Here is a 19,215-nt window from a genome sequence, read left to right as displayed (position 1 = left end):
AGAAGGGCAGTTATTGGAACTGCTCTGTCCCTATTTTCAGGAAGAATTTCAGAAAGTTTTCTCTTTGCGAGCAAGTAAAGAGAAGAGAGCCAGACAGAGATTTGGTGTCTGGATAGAACAGTGCCGCAGCTGCATTCCTTCCACCTAACTCTCTCATGAATAAATAATAAGTTTGTTACAGTAGCTTTTAGTCCGAGATCTTCAACGGCTGGTGATGCTCGGCTCCTAAAGGAGACACAGATTTAGTGGCTTCTCTGTCAGAGCTGCGGGGCGAACATCACCTCATTATGTTTATGCATTTGGCCGGCGCTTTTATCCAAAGGGACTTGCATATGAGGATATAACATTAGAGGTAATGTCAAAGCTAAGAGTGAGCTACCTGGAAGGAAACCACCAGTCGGGCTCTGTCAGAGGTGACGATAGAGTGCAGGCATAGAGGGAAGCACAGGGTCAGTGCAGAATAGGAGATGCCCTCTGGAGAGCTGCGTCTTCAACAGTTTCTTGAAGATATTCAGGGAGGCTCCTGTTCTGGTAGCGCTCGGCAGGTCATTCCACCATCGTGGAACGACACATGAGAAGAGTCTGGATTGTCTTCAGCGTGGTGTAGGCGCTGGTCGACGACAATCCTGTGACGACCGGAGTGATCGAGTCGTGACTTAAGCCTTTTTAGAGAGCATTCCAGTAGATGGGAGGTGTTCCATTAAGGACTCTGTAGGCTAACATCACTCAGTGGGGTCACATGGCATTGAAAGGATCGGATAATTGGCTAAATTATAATAAGAGTTAGCTGAGCAAGGGTAATTCTCCTTGGATATATGGCGGTGAATGAATGGGATCAGAGGCACAAAGCGTGTCATACACCGGTGTGATAGGTGGCGCTGTACCCATTCCAGCTGTTGCTAATAGAGCCACTTCCTGTTGACCTCTTCACCACCAACAACAACAACAAACTCAGGCATTGGAGAAAGATGGAGAACGCAGAGCCAGATGAAGCTACGTCCCTCTACATTTGGTCTGTGATGAGCTGCTTGTTGCACAAACTCGATGCCCAACGGAGCATTCTCCATCGCGTTGTTTGTTTCTTTCTGACGGCGACAACAACAGGAATATCGTCTCCTTTGACTTCCGGGTCACGACCCCGGGAAAACATCTGGAGCATGCGCAGAACGCAAAGTCTGATTCACCACGTGCGTCTACAAGCAGGTTTAGAGTGACTTTCAACCCAGTTATCTCGGGGTCCGAATCCCATCCGATCCAGTTCTTAGTCAGATTAAGGTGTCTACATGCACTTAATAACTCAGTCTGATCGTAATTTAGCCAATAATCCGATCCTTTCAGTGCCATGTGACCCCACTGAGTGACTTGACTGTGATTTGGGCGGCTAGGGGCAGCCAGTGGATGCGCCGCCGCCTTCTGGAGCATCTGCAGCGGTTTCACAGGCTGGGAGACAGGAGGGTGCTGCTGTAGTCAGAGCACAGCCTGCACCAGGAGCTGGGGGGCGAGTTATTTATAGCTGATGAACCGGTACATGGAGAATGATCAATTAACAAACCTGTTCAGGTTCCACACTGCTGATCACGTCCCGTCTGATCGTGTGAAAGACGGAAAGTTAAAGTGTTCCTCTCGTATCGTTCAGGCGGGGTTGGGCGGCCGCTTCCTGCCTCGAGGAGTCGGACTCGTTGCTTTGGGTTAGCTGTGGAGATCCTTCCCAGTAATAACCGTTTGAATTGTTTTAATGTCTGTTCCAGCGCGTCAGCGAAGGCGTGCTGTCTCCCGATGGGACTGTGCTGACCACAGCGAGCCATGACGGATACATCAAGTTCTGGCAGATTTACATGGACGCCGGGCAGGATAAGCCCAGGTAAGCGCCTCACATAAGCCTCCTTTAATGGGAGTATTTTACTTTTTCCCCTCATGTCTTTTCCTTTCTGCTCCAGATGTCTCCATGAACTGCAGCCTCATGGAGGACGCCCCCTCTCCTGCCTTCTGTTCTGTGATAACCACAAGAGGCAGGACCCAGAGTCAGTACACGTGTGTCACCGCAGCATGTTGTGAGAATACGCCTGAGTCTGTTTGTTCTTACCCGTCATCTTCTTCTTCTTCTCCTTCCTCTTCTGTAGGGTTCCGTTTTGGAGGTTTCTGATAACGGGAGCAGATCAGAACCAGGAGCTGAAGATGTGGTGCACCGTCACCTGGAACTGTTTACAGACCATCAGGTTAATCCGTCATGTTTTCATTTTAACTTACAGAGGTTTGATTTTAGCAGGAGGATTTTCATGCTGGTAGTTAAATCATCATTTCCACAATACAAAAGATGTTTATCTGCAAACATTCAAATAGTTCCCACATCTGCAAGTAAGTCCTCGTACAAACCACAGAGACTCGGGTAGATTGGAGCTGAGCATCGTGGCTTTATGATGTAATGGTCACTGCTGAGCGCCCCTACCAGGCCTCCGTGAAATAACCAGAGGTGGGCAGAGCAGCCAAAAACTGTACTAAAGTAAAAGTAATGTTACTTTAGAATAATATGACTCAAGTAAAAGTAAAAAGTTGTCATACAAATAATTACTTGAGTAAGAGTAAAAAAAGTGCTCGGTGATAAAACTCCTCAAGTACTGAGTAACTGTTGAGTAACGTCTGATTTATTTGTTAACACAAGCATTCAATCAGACAGACAAAAATACTAAATAATCATCTTTAGGCAAATTAGAGTTCATCCAATTGATAAATTAAATTAAAATGAATTAATTAATTACAAAATAGCTTAAATAAAAATAATCCAGGTAAATTCAAGCACTTCAATAAAAAATAAAAGAGACTTAGGAAATGTTTAAAACATATGTAACCCATATGTAACCTAAAAAACAAACATTCGCCTATCCATGGGGGGAAAAACGAGTTTAGGAAACTTAGCGCTGCATGTTTCCTCAAGTTAGATGTTGAGTTTCTGCTGAAATGTGCGTTTGTTTTGGTTGCCACAGAAGACACATAATGTAGCTGCTGTTTCTCACTCTTTGTAAGGTAAACATGCTTTCAGTATGAGGCCTCGTCTGCGTCTTCATTTCCCACCGTTGGTTCTGACATTTTTCACCTGTTTCTTTGTTTGTTTGCTACGACTGCTAATGCTAAAGCTAACCCGTCCCGCCGCTGAGATCGAGTATGGTCACGTGACCAGACTGCACGGCTGCGTCTGATTGGTGGAACACAGTCAGGTGGTAGAGCCTTTGGTGGAAGTCTCTCTCTCTGTCAGAATAAAACATTAAAATGAGGCGTACGCGGGGGGATAAAAATAATGAGGCGTAGAATACCAAAGAGGTAAGAAGAAAAGTAACCAGCTCATTGTAGCCTAATGTAGCGGAGTAAGAGGACAGTTTCTGCTGCACACATCTACTCAAGTAAAAGTAAAAAGTATAGAGATTTAAAACTACTCCTAGAAGTATAATGTTTTCAAAAACTTACTCTAGTAAATGTAACTCGGCACATGTAACTGCACAGATGTACTAATTACGGAGCGTTTCCTTCTCGCAGGTTCTCTCCAGATCCGTTCAATTCATCGAGTCTGCCGAGTCTCAAGGCCAGTTTGGATCTCTCCGCTGAGTATTTGATCCTCACCGACGTCCAGAGGAAGGTTAGCGCAAAGTGCTCGGCCGCGTGCTTTGGATGGAGAGATGTTTAAGGCAGAATTATTCACGGAGCTCTTTTCACCTTTCGCTAACGTTGCGTTCGGCAGGTTCTCTACGTGATGGAGCTTCGACAGGACCACGAGAAAGGAAAGGCCAGTTTCACGGCGGTGTCGGAGTTCCTGCTCACCCACCCGGTGCTCAGCTTCGGCGTGCGGGACGTCACCCACAGCCGGCTGAGGCACACCGAGGTCCTCCCCGCGGAGGAGGAAAGCGAGAGTTTGACCACAGGTGACCCGCTTACACTCAATCATAGCATTCAAAGTCGGCGTTGAATATGTTCGCCTCTTGGTCTAAACCAGCGATACTCACTATTGTTTTCACCAGAGCCACATTGGCAGAGCAAAATCAAGGGAAGAGCCACTTTTACCACAACATACTAAAGTCCCCTTTTGCAAATCTGCATTTCTACATATAAAACATCCCACAAAAAAAGAAACAGCACAGCCAATACATTTTCAATTAAGACCACATTTACCTTAATACTGGGATGAGTGGAAGCTGGCATGCATGTCCTTGACTTTCTTCACGTTGTATTTGTAGTTTGTTGTTGTAATCATAGTGAGACATTCAGGATGAGCATGGTTTTTGTGCTGGTTTTTGCCCTTTTTTAATTAAAAACCGATCCATTGTGCCTGCATCTCGCGGTACACCCGACGTTTGCCTGCTCGTCCCCTCTCTGGCGTCTTCATGCTGATTTTCGTCTGTTTTTTGCCCTTTTTTAATTAAAAACCGATCCATTGTGCCTGTCACGGTTATTGTAGCGAGCAAAGGAGAACCCAAAAGCACGACAATGAGGTAGGCGGTTAGCAAGGGAAGATCCGTTTATTCAGTCCAAAAAAAAAGTCCAGTTCACAACCAAACGATCCGAGGCAGGCAAACAAATCTGACAAGGGGCAGGCAGGTATCAGGAATCCAGGAAAGGCAGAACTAGGTCAGAACAGGTAGGCAGGACTGGAAAACGCTGGAGAGCTTGGCAAAGAATAACACAAGACAATCTGGCAGGGGACAAGTGAAAGTGATGAGTATAAATACACTGAGGAACTAATGAGCAAATAGACTGCAGGTGAGGACTGCAGGTGAGGAGGAGATGGGCAGGAAACCTAGGTGAGGGAAATTAGTAAATTGCATGGCAGGATCTGAAATGACAGGAGAGTTTAGTGAAGTGACAAATAAAAAAAAAATACAAACTAAGTATTATTATAACTACGTTACAGTGCCTGCATCTGGCGCTGGCTAAAGGAGCTAGCGTGCACTGCGGTCAAGTGTGAAGTGGTTTAAGCGGGCTGCGTTGCCAGGTTTAACAGTGTGCCCCCTTTAGAAAACACCATTAAGCCTTAATTAATACTTAATAAAAATACTTAATACTGTGCAGTATTCGCTGTATGTTATTTGAAAACATGTATTGTTATTGTTAGCATATTGTTATAAGCTACTATGAGTGCGAGCCGCCAGTTAAAGCTTGAGGAGCCACGCAATGAATATCTCTGCTCTAATGAAATGTTCTGTTCTCCAGAGGGCACCCAAGGACCGGCGGAGTCCAAATCTGGGATCCAGATTAAACTCTACTGCGTCCACACCAAGTAAGTTGAACTCATGTTGATCTGATAAACTATTAAAAGAGTTCTTCGGTAAAGCAAATGCTGCACAGTTTGAGCTTCGGAGGATGAGGAGGCTTCGTTTTTCTCTTCTCTCAGCTGGGGGTGGGATGTTGAATTTATTGAGATAATGTGTGTTTCTCACCTGATTTGGCAGGATACCAGTTTGCTTTGTGCACCAGACCTTAGTCTTTGTTCTGAATTAGTTTTGCGTGTGTGTGTGTGTGTGTGTTTTCAGGAGTTTGCAGGATGTTCAGATCTGGTTTCAGCCCAACACCGAATCCAACGTTGGTTCCAACTCGGCAGGCTTCCTTTCCCATTCTGACTCCCAGGACGGCTTCGGTAAGTTAGCGGTATGAACCGAAAGGCTGGAAGAGGGTCAGTGTTAACGGGGAATTAAAGGACAAATCCAATTCGATCTAAGCTTCACCTCCACCAAAGTTTTAGACTTTAAAAAGGTCATATTATGCTGTTTGTTTCCGTTACCTCTGCGTCTTTTAAAGGGATAGTTCGCCTCTTTTGACATGAAGCTGTATGACATCCCATATCAGCAACATCATTTATGAACATCTTCTTACCCCCTGCTGCGTCCTGTGAGCAGAGTTCCAGCCTCGTTTTGGTGCTGACGAAAGTGGTCCGGCTAGTTGGCTTGGGCCACAAAAATAAAGCGTTTTGCTTCTCAAAACAATATGCGTTCAACAGAGTAATACATTTGCATCACAAAATGGTTCTCCAGGAAAAAGTCAGACCTCAAATTCTCTTGGCCCTATTTTCTCTCCCTTCGTATCACTGCCTGCTGTGTAGACCGTGCAGTCCCTTGCTTCTGAGCAGCAAACACCGTAACCGGCGCGGCTGTCGGTGCACATCACTCCTGTTCTTAACTCCCTCCATTGGCTTCCTGTCCTTTACAGAACTGATTTTAAACTCTTAATGTTGGTTTTTAAAGCTCTTAACGGCCTCGCCCCGTCGTATTTATCTGAGCTTTTAACAGTCCTGGTAGAGCTCTGAGGTCAACAGATCAGTTTCTGCTGGAAGTGCCCAGGTCAGAATACAAACCCTGGGGTGAGCGAGCCTTTTCCCAAAGCTGCCCCCAGGCTCTGGGATAAGCCCCCCGTCCAGCTGAGTCTTATTTCTGACCTGGGCCTCTTCAGATCCAGGCTAAAAACCTGCTTATTTAGGATGGCTTTAATACCCAGCAGTATGATGACACTTTTATCTTATTTTATCTTATTAGATTTTGTTGTATTTTATTGCTTTTACTGTTCTTTTATTGTTTTTATTTGTTTTTACTTCTTCTTCTCTTTATTTATTCCCTGCTGTAAAGCACTTAGGTACACCGTAAGGATTGTCTGTAAAGGGCTGTAGAAATAAAGTACATTTAAACCCACAAAATTGTTCTTGTGGATTCCCAAAATCTAATCCAATCCAATCCAATTTTATTTATAAAGCACTTTACAACAACCTCAGTTGACCAAAGCGCTGTACAGAAAAATAAAAACAAAGAAATTAAAAGAATAAAATACAAGAATAAATTAAAAGGCATAAAACAATAATAATATTAAAAAAAATAATTATACATTCAACATCTCACACAAAATGAAAGTATTGAACCTGTAAATGAGCCTTAAATGGTTTCCATTGTACAGAATCTGTCTAATATTCTAGAACCATTCCGATAAAGGAGAGATGATCCTGGTTTTTACTCTCTGTTCTCTTTGCTTTTTGTGACTCCAGCAGGATTTTCGGACCATCTCACGGACCAGAGCTCCGATAAGGAATCTGGAAGCGGCTCGCAGACCGACCTGAGGAAGATCCCGTCGCTTCCCGCTCCGTCCGACTTCCTCTCAAACTCTGGCGCCGGCGGCGGACCGATGCCCAAACTGATGACTCCCGATGCCTTCATGACCCCAACCAGCACTTCGGTACAGACTTTATTTCATCGTCTCTCTGCAGGGAGCTTCAGGAAGTGTCATTTAGCCAATGAGTAACGACTCCTCCCACATATTTATTGAGTGTTGGTAGCAACACATAAGGGACCGTTTATAACTGTGAGATATGCATGATGAACGTCACTTTTTGACACCCTTCAGGTACCGGCGTCTCCGGGCAGCAGCGCCAGCAGCCTGACCATTATCACCGCCATCAGCAGCAACTCGGACTCAACTAACAGGTGAGTTTTTTTTTTTTTTTTTTCTGTGCAGTTCAGAAGGGAAAAGATGGTAATGAAAGTATTCTGTCCCTTTACCTCAATTCTGTAAGGCAAGGCAGGTTTATCTGTACGGCACAATTCAACAACAAGGTGATTCAAAGTGCTTTACAAAGACATTAAAACAGTAGAAATAAAAAGCAGGATTTAAATTTTAAACAAAAAAGAAAGAAATTACAACAATAGATAAAATTTAGGAGTTAAAATGTGATTAAGTTTAGAAACTCAAGCTTCAGATTTGGAGCTTTATTCAGCTGAAAATAGGTGTGTCTTCAGCCTGGACTTAAACACACTGAGTGTTCCAGCTGATCTGAGGCTTTCTGGGAGTTTGTTCCAGACATGTGGAGCATAGAAGCTGAATGCAGCTCCTCCATGTCTGGTTCTGACTCTGGGAACTGATAGAAGACCGGATCCAGATGAGCTGAGGGGTCTGGAAGGTTCATACTGGGTCAGGAGGTCACTGATGCATTCTGGTCCTGGACCCTTCAGAGCTTTATAGAGCAGCATCAGAACTTTAAAGTCTATCCTCTGATGGACAGGCAGCCGATGTAAAGACCTCAGAGCTGGACTGATGGGGTCCAGTTCTTTGGTCTCAGTGAGGACTCGAGCAGCAGAGTTCTGAATGAGCTGCAGTTGTCTAACTGACTTTTTAGGTCGACTTTTAGGTTTTTTGCATGGACTAGTTTTTCCAGGTCCTGCTGACACATCAGATCCTTTAACCTTGATATATTCTTAAGGTGATAGTAGGCTGACTTTTTTCCAAATTTAGGTCTGAGTCCATCACTACACCCAGATTTCTGGCCTGGTTGGTAGTTTCTAGGTGTATAGATTGAAGCTCTGTGGTGACCTGTAATCGTTTCTCTTTGGCTCCAAAGACGATTACCTCAGTTTTGTTTTTGTTTAGCTGGAGAAAGTTGTGGCACATCCAGTCATTAATCTCCTCAATGCATTTACCAAGAGCCTGTACAGGGCCTCGGCCTCCTGGTGACATTGTAATGTATATCTGCGTGTCATCTGCATAGCTGTGGAAGTTTATTTTGTTGTTGTTTATAATGTGGGCCAGTGGGAGCATGTAGGTGTTAAACAGAAGAGGTCCCAGGATGGAACCTTGGGGAACTCCACATGTGATTGTTGTCTGCTCAGATGTAAACAAAAAGTACTTATTTCTGGCCTGGTTGGTAGTTTTTAGGTGTATAGACTGAAGCTCCGTGGTGACCTGTAATCGTTTCTCTTTGGCTCCAAAGACGATCACCTCAGTTTTTTCTGAAGCTGAAGCTGTAAGAAGAAATCGACACATTTTTAACCGCCACGCCTCCTCGCTGATGGGTGACTCGGGTCTCTTTTCAGGAAGTTGTGTTGATTGTTGATAAGCTGCTCGTACGTTTACCTGTTGATTGGGGTTGTAAAGCTGAGCTGATGTGAAGCTGAACTTATTTTTAACATCAAAGATTGAGTCACGTCCGGAGTCTATCCTAAGGCCGTCAGGCTACTAAATGGACTATAATGCACTCTCATCACTTACACACTCGACACTTTACACATGCCTGCCTCCGCTGCTGTTTGCACTGCAACTTGCAATATTGCACAATATTGTATTTTTATTTTACCTTTTGTTCTAGGTTAGTATAGGTCTCGGATTAGCATAGGCTATTATGTGTATTATATGTTCAGTATAGCTCTTGTAATTAGTGTACAGTGTTAATTTCGTCAACCGGGACGATGACAAAAATATTTCGTTAACGCCCCTTTTTCCCGTGACGATGACGAGACGATGACGCACAAAATTGCTTCCAGAAAATAAAAATATGACGAGAATAAAAAATGATTTTCGTTAACGAGACTAAGACGAGACGAAATTTACAAGCCATGGACGAATGGACATTAAAAAATGTAATTGTTTATAATTAATTTGTAATTTGTAATTGTTAATATAAGTGTTTCTTGAACTTCATAGAAGATTACGCGCTGTTGCCCTGTTTGTCCCTGCACGGCGCCTGCAGTTGAGTTTAGGCCCTTCCCATGTCAAGTAACGTAGCCGGTAGCTAGCTATAACTTAACCGTAGCTAGTTCAACTTTGCAGTCCAGTCGTGGCGTCGGGCTCGGATACCGGTGTACGGTTTGTTGGAGCTGGGTGAAAACAACGCCTGGATTGTTTACAGCGCAGTGTGATATATGTTAAAAAGAGAAGCAGTGTGTGGAGAAATTCTATTATGTACAGTGTTGACTAAAATGACTAAATATGACTAAGACTAAAATTGATTTTCGACATTGTGACTAAGACTAAATTAAAAAAAGTTGACAAAATAAACACTGTTAGTGTAAAATGTATATTGTAGTATCCACATTGCCTATTTACTGTTACTGTTTTTGTTAGAGTACTTATGTTATGGTAGCTGCTGTACGGTGTCCTGTCCTAAGAATTTCCGTGCCCAGTCCGACTCTGTTGTTCTGTGCATTTGACAATAAAAGACTTGACCGTGACCACGTCCGCAGGCAGGAGCTCAGTTGAATTGAGTGTAAACGGGTGAACGTCAGTAGTCATGGTCGTTTCTTCCTCTGCGCAGAGCCATGGACGACGTCAGTCAGAGTCCCAGCAGAGCCGATAACAGCGCCCTGGGGCTCTCCACCTCCACCAGCAGCCCCAGAGCTGCTTCTGCTGTGCTGCTGCCTGGACTGGATAACGTCCCAGTAAGATCTGACACACTCTCTCCCACCAGCTCCTCGTCTCTGCTAAGCGTGACTTGTTCCAGGATGCTTCTGCTCTCCCGTCTGCAGGCTTTGACGTCCCCCAGCGGTCCTCTGGCCCTCGACGGCGCTCAGATTCTGGATTCCCCCCTGCTGCCGCCGATGGCTTCTCCGACCCGGGCCCGCTCCCCCGACGTGATCTCCTCGGCCTCCACGGCCATGTCCCAGGACATGCCGGAGATCGCGTCGCAGACGCTGCAGCTGCAGCGCAGCCTCGTTCCCAGCCTGGAGGCCTCGCCTCTGTCGGCCCTGCAGACGGACAGCATGGCCTCTGCGGCCTCTGCTCTGCACCTGCTGACCTCCCCGCGCACGGCCAACAACAACAGGTACAGGCAAAGGTTGTGGAGCTGACCTGCTGGCTCAGCTCTTTCTTTAGTTTGTCGTTGAATTGCATTCTCATGCACACACTCGATAAAATAAGCTAAATCATGATCAAAAACTCCAACGCAGACCGGTTAAGTGCCCGCGCCTGAGCAATATTTTCTCTCACAGCTTGTTGCCCCTCGAACTGGGATGTGGAGACGGGCCGGGGGGCGGGGCAGCAGAGTCGGAGTCCAGACTCAGCAACACCCCGTCGCTGCTGGAGAACGCGTTATCGGCGGAGAACCCCGGGGCCGGAGGGGGGGCGTCGGACGGCAGCGTTAGCCACACTTCCTGGCCGGCTGCCCCGGACATCACCAGGGAGACCAGGAACAGCCTCAGGGACAACGGACTTGGAGACTGGTCAGTAACGGCACGGATACACGCAGAAAGTTGGCTTCCATGGTTCCAGACAGAATCCAGCTGCATTCATACAGTCTTTGTAGGACTCTTCCAAACTCGATGCTTTTGGAAAAACACTGTTATGTGATGAAGCTCGTTAGTGTGTTGATCCCACCTGCTTCGTTACTGTCACGGAATTAAACCCTCGCAGTGTAACACTGGCTTTTTAGCAAGCTTAAAGGGATAGTTCGCCTCTTTTGACATGAAGCTGTATGACATCCCATATCAGCAACATCATTTATGAACATCTTCTTACCCCCTGCTGCGTCCTGTGAGCAGAGTTCCAGCCTCGTTTTGGTGTTGATGAAGGTAGTCCGGCTGGTTGGCTGGGGTTTAAAAAATGAAGCGTTTTACTTCTCAAAACAATATGCGTTCAAAAGAGTAATACATTTGCATCACAAAATGGTTCTCCAGGAAAAAGTCAGACCTCACAATCTCTTGGCCCTATTTTCTCTCCCTTCGTATCACTGCCTGCCGACAGCCGCGCCTGTTACGGTGTTTGCTGCTCGGTCTGCACGGTTTTCACAGCAGGCAGTGATGCGAAGGGAGAGAAAATAGGGCCAAGCAATTGTGAGGTCTGACTTTTTCCTGGAGAACCATTTTGTGATGCAAATCTATTACTCTGTTGAACGCATATTGTTTTGAGAAGCAAAACGCTTTATTTTTTAAGCCCCAGCCAACTAGCCGGACTACCTTCATCAACACCAAAACGAGGCTGGAACTCTGCTCACAGGACGCAGCAGGGGGTAAGAAGATGTTCAGAAATGATGTTGCTGATATGGGATGTCATACAGCTTCATGTCAAAAGAGGCGAACTGTCCCTTTAATGCTTGCCAATTAGATTCGTATTTAAAAAGATCTTTAAACACAAGTCACACGTCAAAAGGCATGCACCTCACTTTATGGTGAATATTGAAGGCAACATACACTGAGGAGGAACATTAATATCTCTGTAAACGTGTGAAATGTCTTTAATCGTCTCCAAAATTGCCCGTTTATGGCGCCTAAACTGCAAAAGATGTTGCATTGTCTTTGACGTTTTGATCTTCTTTTTTTTTTAAAGAAAAAGAACAAACTGAAAGTTATTCTAAGGCTTCATGAAGCTGCGTCTTGTGTGTTGAATTGTTGTAGTTCAAGAGAGGAGGCGAAGGACAGACACCTGAGCTCGCCGTATCACCGGCGCTCCTTTCACCTCGCACAGAACGACAGTCCGGAAGGTGGCGCTGAGCAAAGGTAACGACCTGTTCATCAGTTTGACCTCTTATGGGAGGACAACGGAGCATGACTAAAGTTTCCGTCCTCGTGTTTGACTCAGTGACCCTGACGACGAGGTGGCCAGTCTGGGATCCTCCTCTGGAAACTGTGGCTCTCGCTCTTCCCACAGAATGCCGGTCAAAGACTGGAAGACCTCCCCGCGAGTCTCACCCAAACTCAAGAGGAAGCTCAAGAAGGATGACGGGTGCGTTTCTATTTTAATCGTTTTTTAAATCTTTTTTATTTGAGGCTGTGCAGTTTCATCACGCTTCAGAGGAAAAAGCGCTTCATTTAAAGGCACAGAACCTTTAAATAGGATAGTCTTTAATGTCCTCATTCGTAATTTCTCTTATAAAACAGCAGCGGTTTCGTTGAATACCGTCAATTCCGGACTACAGAGCGCACCTGAATATAAGCCGCACCCTCTAATTTTAAAAAGAAAATCCATTTTGTACTTGTATAGGCTGCACCGGATTATAAGCCGCGGGTGGCCGCATATTAATATGAGATAGTTACACTGAAAGATGTTACATGTGAGGATTTTTAAACTTTTAATTAAATGCACATGGTAACATAAACAAATAGAAACTGCAAATGCTTTTTTTCCCCGAACAGTGCCTGTAACACCGATGGTTTTAACTTAAATACCTATCGGTAACGCACAAATACGTGATGTAAATACTGTTTTTTCTAACAGTGCCTGTAACACAGCTGGTTAAAAAAAAAAAAGACAGTAGCCTACCAGGAAAAGTCATTGATCGCCGTCAATTTAAAAGCTGCATCTTATGCATTTCTTCGTTTGTTTTCCATGTTGAGGGCGAGTACAAATGACCGATTTACAATAATTTAGGAGTGTAAGTGTGTTTGATTTATCGTACAATTTCATTGGACCACTGTGAACTATTCGTTAATTTTATTGGTCTAATGTTACGGTGCAAAATGTTTTTGGTGGCATGAAAACAAAAGAAAAAAAGCATATATTAGCCGCACCGTATTATAAGCCGCGGTGCTCAAAGCCTGGGAAAAAGTAGCAGCGTATAGTCCGTAATTTACAGTAACTCGTTTTTTCGGTGGAAAAACCCATCTTGTTTGTTCCCTTTTGATTGATAGATGAATTGGTTTTGTGTTGCTGGAGATTTTCTTGACATAATTGATTGGATTTACACACTTTTTAGGGGACTGGCTGCTGGAGAAAACGAGTATTCGTAGAGAAATTACCGACAGACGGCAGTTTTTGTGCTCTCTGCATCAAGTAGCAGGGGTAATAAATCTGCCCAAAGATCCCCTGACTCAGTTCAGCATCATTTCATTACAGAACAGCTGCTTAAGCCAAACATCAGTTGATGCATGCGCCTGTAAATGTATTAACAATCCCATAAGATGTACAATGAGCACAATATCGGCTGCTCGGTTCATTGCTTTAATATTCTGATTAATGGTTTTGTTTCATCTCTTCGCAGTGAATCATCTCAGTCCAGACAGATGGATTCTGCTCAGGTAAGACGTCCCGGCTGCTTCTGTCTTAGTTTGTGTTAACTGCAGCAACATTAGGGGCTCCTGCAGGTGTGGCCTCTCCTCGTCACGGTTTAACAGGTGTTCAGACTGCCGCAGCATCTATAACTGTAGCGTTTCGCAGCCACTTGGTGGCAGCCTCGGACATAAAGGTGCGTTTCAGCAGCAGCACCCAAGGTGTGGACGCTGAGAGCCAGTTTTTCTGTGACAACAAGTTCATTTGTCTTGTTTTCACAGTGGTCCTTTTTAGTTTTGGCATCTTGAGAACACGAGGTTTGGTCTCTCGTGATCACAAGGTGACTACGGCCAGCTGAAAAACGAGTGTTCCTGTGTTAAAGGGATAGTTCGCCTCTTTTGATATGAAGCTGTATGACATCCCATACAAGCAATATTGTTTAGATTAGATTAGATTATACTTTATTCATCCCACAACGGGGAAATTCACTTGCCGCAGCAGCAACAACAGACATGAACAAGAAATTAAAAAAAAGAGAAATTTAAAAAAAGAGAAAAAGCAAGTGCTAAAAAGTAAAGTGACCTAGTTATAAATAATATTGCACATTATGAAGTTGAAATTAATAAAATATAAAGAAAAATCTCTATGCGAGTGGTGGATTGTCATGGAAAGGCAACATGATCAGTGGATGTGTTGGAAAGTCCGCTTCCGGGATGAAAGACCTGCGGGAAACCTCTCCTTGCAACGTGGATGTAAAAGTCTGCTGCTGAAGGAGCTGTACAGAGACCCCACAGTTTATGAACATCTTCTTACCCCCTGCTGCGTCCTGTGAGCAGAGTTCCAGCCTCGTTTTGGCGTTGATGAAGGTAGTCCGGCTAGTTGGCTGGGGTTTAAAAAATAAAGCGTTTTGCTTCTCAGAACAATATGCGTTCAAAAGAGTAATACATTTGCATCACAAAATCGTTCTCCAGGAAAAAGTCAGACCTCACAATCTCTTGGCCCTATTTTCTCTCCCTTCGTATCACTGCATGCTGTGCAGACCGAGCAGCAAACACTGTAACAGGCGCGGCTGTCGGCAGGCGGCAGCAGGCAGTGATACGAAGGGAGAGAAAATAGGACCAAGCGAATGTGAGGTTGAGCGATTTTTGCCTAAGGTTACCGGCCCATGCCTATTCACCAGGGTAAAGTTAACTGAATCATCTTTCCTGTGATTGGTTGATGGCTCATTCACTTTCAGACCTTTTAGCTGTAATTAATTCACCCTCTGCCTGGTTGATGCATGCATGTCAGAAAATAGTGCTGATGTTTGCTGAATGTCTGTTTTTTTTGGGTTCTAATCTTCATTTTCTCCCTGATGCTCTCACAGCACTGGTGGAACCTGTAACTGACGGCCATGTTTCAGCACTCGAGTCGGTTTAGTTTCTGTTTCTTTTAAGGTTTCTCTCCATTTTTCCCTTCAGTTTAACGCAGAAACGCAGGACGAGTTGTTGATGCTGCTGCGCACCCAGCAGCGGGAGTTAACCGAACTGTGGGGACTGGTTGAGACCATGCCGAGTGCCATAATGTCTCAGCTGGAGCACGTCCTGATGAAACATCAGGAGCATGAGCGTATCCTTCCCTCACTTCTTTGCTCATCGTGTGTTTCCACTGAGGAAAAACTTTTGGAAATAAGACTTTTAAAATGTAGAATTATGCACTGGGAAAAATGCCCCTCCAAAAATAAGTAAAAAAACAGCAAATAAAAGACGTTTTTGCTTGAAATAAGCAAAAAAATCTGCCAATGGAACTAGTGAAAATCGGCTTGTCAAGATCTCTTGAAATAAAATGTGATATTTAGGACTTTTGAGATAAAAGTGATCTTGAAATTAGCTTAAAAACCTCTTCAAATGTAAAAAAAAAGCTTGTTTCATATGATATGTGACTCAAAACAATTTGTTTTCAAGACTTTTTCATTTAACAAGATATTCCAGATGTATTGTCTTCAAACAAGTCCCTATATCTGGCTGAAATGGTGCTTGTTAGGCAGTTGTGTCTTATATTAAGTGTAATGAGATATTTTGACTAGAAATGAGACAAATATACTTGGTAAGACTTTGATTTTTTCCAGTGTGGCACAAAGTCCAAACTTTCCCAGTTTGTCATTGATGAACGAGCTCGTCTTGATGGCGAGTCCAATTTTCTGTTGAGCCTTGACTTGTTTGGACCTCAGATCGCAGACTGGAAAGAGTTCTGTCGGAGAGTCAGAATCACCAGCAGCAGCTTCAGGAGCAGCTCAGCCAGCAGCTCAGCCTCAGCCTCAGCTCTGCGCTCACCAACAGGATGGACAAAGTGCTGCGGGAGGAGCTGAAGAAAACCGTCCCACAAAGTAAGCAGAAACACGCACATCTGATGCCACAGAGCACATGTGTCCAACTCAAGGCCCGCCACATCATTTTATGTGGCCCGCGAGAGCTGAAAAGGTCCGATTGTCTAAACATAAATAAGTCAAATACCTGCAGTGACCAAAAACTACATTTCCCACAATGCATGCCGAGATTATGTTACGCGCGAAGTGACGGCACCTCGCCACTGGACTGCAATGTTTCCAAATCGATGCGATTCTCCCAACAAGTGGAATTGAGAAATACTAATATAGGCTGTGTTCGAAACCTCATACTACATACTGCATACTGCATACTACATACTACATACTGCATACTACATACTGCATACTACATACTGCATACTACATACTACATACTGCATACTACATACTGCATACTGCATACTACATACTACATACTACATACTACATACTGCATACTACATACTGCATACTACATACTACATACTGCATACTACATACTGCATACTACATACTGCATACTACATACTGCATACTACATACTGCATACTACATACTACATACTGCATACTACATACTGCATACTGCATACTACATACTGCATACTGCATACTACATACTGCATACTACATACTGCATACTACATACTGCATACTACATACTGCATACTACATACTACATACTGCATACTACATACTGCATACTACATACTGCATACTGCATACTACATACTGCATACTACATACTGCATACTACATACTACATACTGCATACTACATACTGCATACTACATACTACATACTGCATACTACATACTGCATACTGCATACTACATACTACATACTGCGTACTACATACTACATACTGCGTACTACATACTGCGTACTACATACTACATACTACTTACTACATACTGCATACTGCATACTACATACTACATACTGCATACTACATACTGCGTACTGCATACTGCATACTACATACTGCATACTGCATACTACATACTGCATACTACATACTACAAACTGCATACTACATACTACATACTGCATACTGCATACTACTTACTACATACTGCATACTACATACTGCATACTACATACTGCATACTGCATACTACATACTGTATACTACATACTGCATACTACATACTACATACTGTATACTACATACTGCATACTACATACTGCATACTACATACTGCATACTACATACTGCATACTCATCGATCAGACAGTATGCAGAGCGTTTACCCACAATGCATTTCGCTCCTGCCCGAGCCTAAATCAGCCGGCCTGAAGCTGATTTCTCTTAAGCTCTAAACTCTGTAAACTTTAGCAACATTTGAAACATTTTCAGGCGAGAAAGTAGTCGTTTAGATCCCCAACGTGTTGAAAACCTGACAAAATACCGGCTGTTTACCATTTTGTTCCCACGAATTTGGCGCTACTAAAGCTAGCCGCAGTGAATTATAGGTTTACTATGTGCCTAATCAAAAAGAAAAGGTCACCTCCAGGCACTTTAACCCTCATACCTGATTTAAAACGCAACTTAATTTCTGAAAAGGGACATTTTTGTCCCCTTTTAAAACAACCTAAAAACATGCTTTTTTTTCCCGTAGATCTTTTGTTCCACTTCAGTTCTGATCATAACTACCAAGTTTTCAATTATTTAAAAAAAATGTACCCATTAAATACTGGTTTATATGATGTAAACGCCAATTTCTGTAAAAAAAACATACACAAAAACTGCTATATTTTCAATGTATAGAATGCAAAGTTGAAATGTTGAGCGGGGATAATTATGGTCTGGGACATGTCAATGATCAGCAACAACATTGATTTTTTTTCTACACAACGAAAAAAAAGATGCTATTTTTCATTGTGTAGAAAAAAGTTTTTTTTTTTTTTAAATCAGACAGCAAAAAAATTAAAAATCCCTAAAACTGTGTGTTTGAAATTCGAAAAAATAGTCAAAAATGCACAACTGGACCAAATATGACGAGTATCACTATTTCCAGTGTGAAATTAGAGGAGAAAGTACACCCCAAGTGGAGAAAAATGTCCCCTGTCAGGGATTAGGGTTAAGGTTTTATTATTCTGAGGAGAAGCAAAAGGATTGTTTTAAGTTCAGAAAGGTTGATATAACTCTCTGTAATAGCATCATTTCACACCTGTTTTACTCACTGATGCTCATCAGAGTCTGCACCCGGCTGTAATCTAAGATGAATGAATCTTATCATCCTTATACGGCATCTTGAATTTTTCTTTTTTTTGCAGCTTTTAAACAAACATGCAAAGTGCACATCAGGCCGTGCATCAATAAGTTATCGTGTTCTTTAATGCTTGAGATCATCCAGTCATAAGTTGGATTAAATATAGTCGAGGCCACTGAGGTGTGTTGGGCTGAGACACGAAAGCTAAGATGTTTTCCTGCGCCACTCGCCTCGTTACAGAGGAGTTCCTGCTGATTTGTTTTTATGTTCTCCAGCGATTTCTAAGAGTCTGGAGCCGGTGACGGGTCATCTGAACAACACGATTGCGGCTAAACTGACCGCCGTGGAGGTCACACTGAAAGACAACGTCGGCAAGGTGGTCAAATCCAAGGTCGGTGTGTCCTTGCTGCACGAGGTACAAGCACTGTCCTGTTCTTTGCACATTCGACGCTCACGTTTTTTCCACTTCCCGTCTCTTAGAACACAACGGACGCCATCGGTCGAGCGGCGGCCGAAGCGATGCAGGGACCCATCCAAGCGGCCTATAAAGACGCCTTCCAAAGCATCGTGCTGCCAGTGTTCGAAAGAGGCTGCCAGTCCATGTTTCAGCAGATCAACGACAGCTTCAAGCAAGGCACACAAGAATGTAAGGCATAGAATACCGTAGAGTGAGTACGGTGCTGTGCAGAAGTGTTGAGCCACCTGTCGTTTCTGTCCGTTTCCTGGTTCTGATCAACAGTTCTCCAGCTTTCTGAAGCTCTTTCAGAGTTTTTCTTTGGGCATTTTCTGCTTTTCCCCTCATTTTCAGTCCAGTCTTTTCTCTGTTAAGCCACTTAACTCTGAGCTATGAACCGTTCAGGCAGGAAAAGGGCTCCTAACTCAAGGGATGAACCAGTGTTGTGTCCACACAGAACAGACAACTTAGCAAAGAAGCCGTTTTAAA

The 19,215-nt window shown here is 43.8% G+C and overlaps 1 protein-coding gene across 2 annotated transcripts in view; it reads left to right on the top strand.

The window, feature by feature from the left end:
- edc4 (enhancer of mRNA decapping 4) overlaps positions 1-19,215 on the top strand; it is a 45,584-nt gene that overhangs the window by 8,672 nt on the left and 17,697 nt on the right. The window contains exons 8-26 of one of the 2 annotated variants that reach the window (XM_075470710.1): positions 1,749-1,861; positions 1,938-2,021; positions 2,121-2,216; positions 3,529-3,628; positions 3,731-3,911; positions 5,197-5,263; positions 5,517-5,620; positions 7,016-7,200; positions 7,369-7,448; positions 10,049-10,172; positions 10,260-10,555; positions 10,722-10,952; positions 12,123-12,224; positions 12,307-12,450; positions 13,706-13,742; positions 15,174-15,321; positions 15,923-16,078; positions 18,548-18,663; positions 18,753-18,918. In XM_075470710.1, the coding sequence (XP_075326825.1) occupies positions 1,749-1,861; positions 1,938-2,021; positions 2,121-2,216; positions 3,529-3,628; positions 3,731-3,911; positions 5,197-5,263; positions 5,517-5,620; positions 7,016-7,200; positions 7,369-7,448; positions 10,049-10,172; positions 10,260-10,555; positions 10,722-10,952; positions 12,123-12,224; positions 12,307-12,450; positions 13,706-13,742; positions 15,174-15,321; positions 15,923-16,078; positions 18,548-18,663; positions 18,753-18,918 (2,530 nt within the window). Of the gene's footprint in view, positions 1-1,748; positions 1,862-1,937; positions 2,022-2,120; positions 2,217-3,528; positions 3,629-3,730; positions 3,912-5,196; positions 5,264-5,516; positions 5,621-7,012; positions 7,201-7,368; positions 7,449-10,048; positions 10,173-10,259; positions 10,556-10,721; positions 10,953-12,122; positions 12,225-12,306; positions 12,451-13,705; positions 13,743-15,173; positions 15,322-15,922; positions 16,079-18,547; positions 18,664-18,752; positions 18,919-19,215 lie in introns of both variants that reach the window. The other variant, XM_075470709.1, reaches the window with a different exon arrangement.

This window comes from Odontesthes bonariensis, chromosome 7, assembly GCF_027942865.1.
Source record: "Odontesthes bonariensis isolate fOdoBon6 chromosome 7, fOdoBon6.hap1, whole genome shotgun sequence".
Taxonomy (NCBI): Eukaryota; Metazoa; Chordata; class Actinopteri; order Atheriniformes; family Atherinopsidae; genus Odontesthes; species Odontesthes bonariensis.
This window is presented reverse-complemented; position numbering and strand designations above follow the sequence as displayed.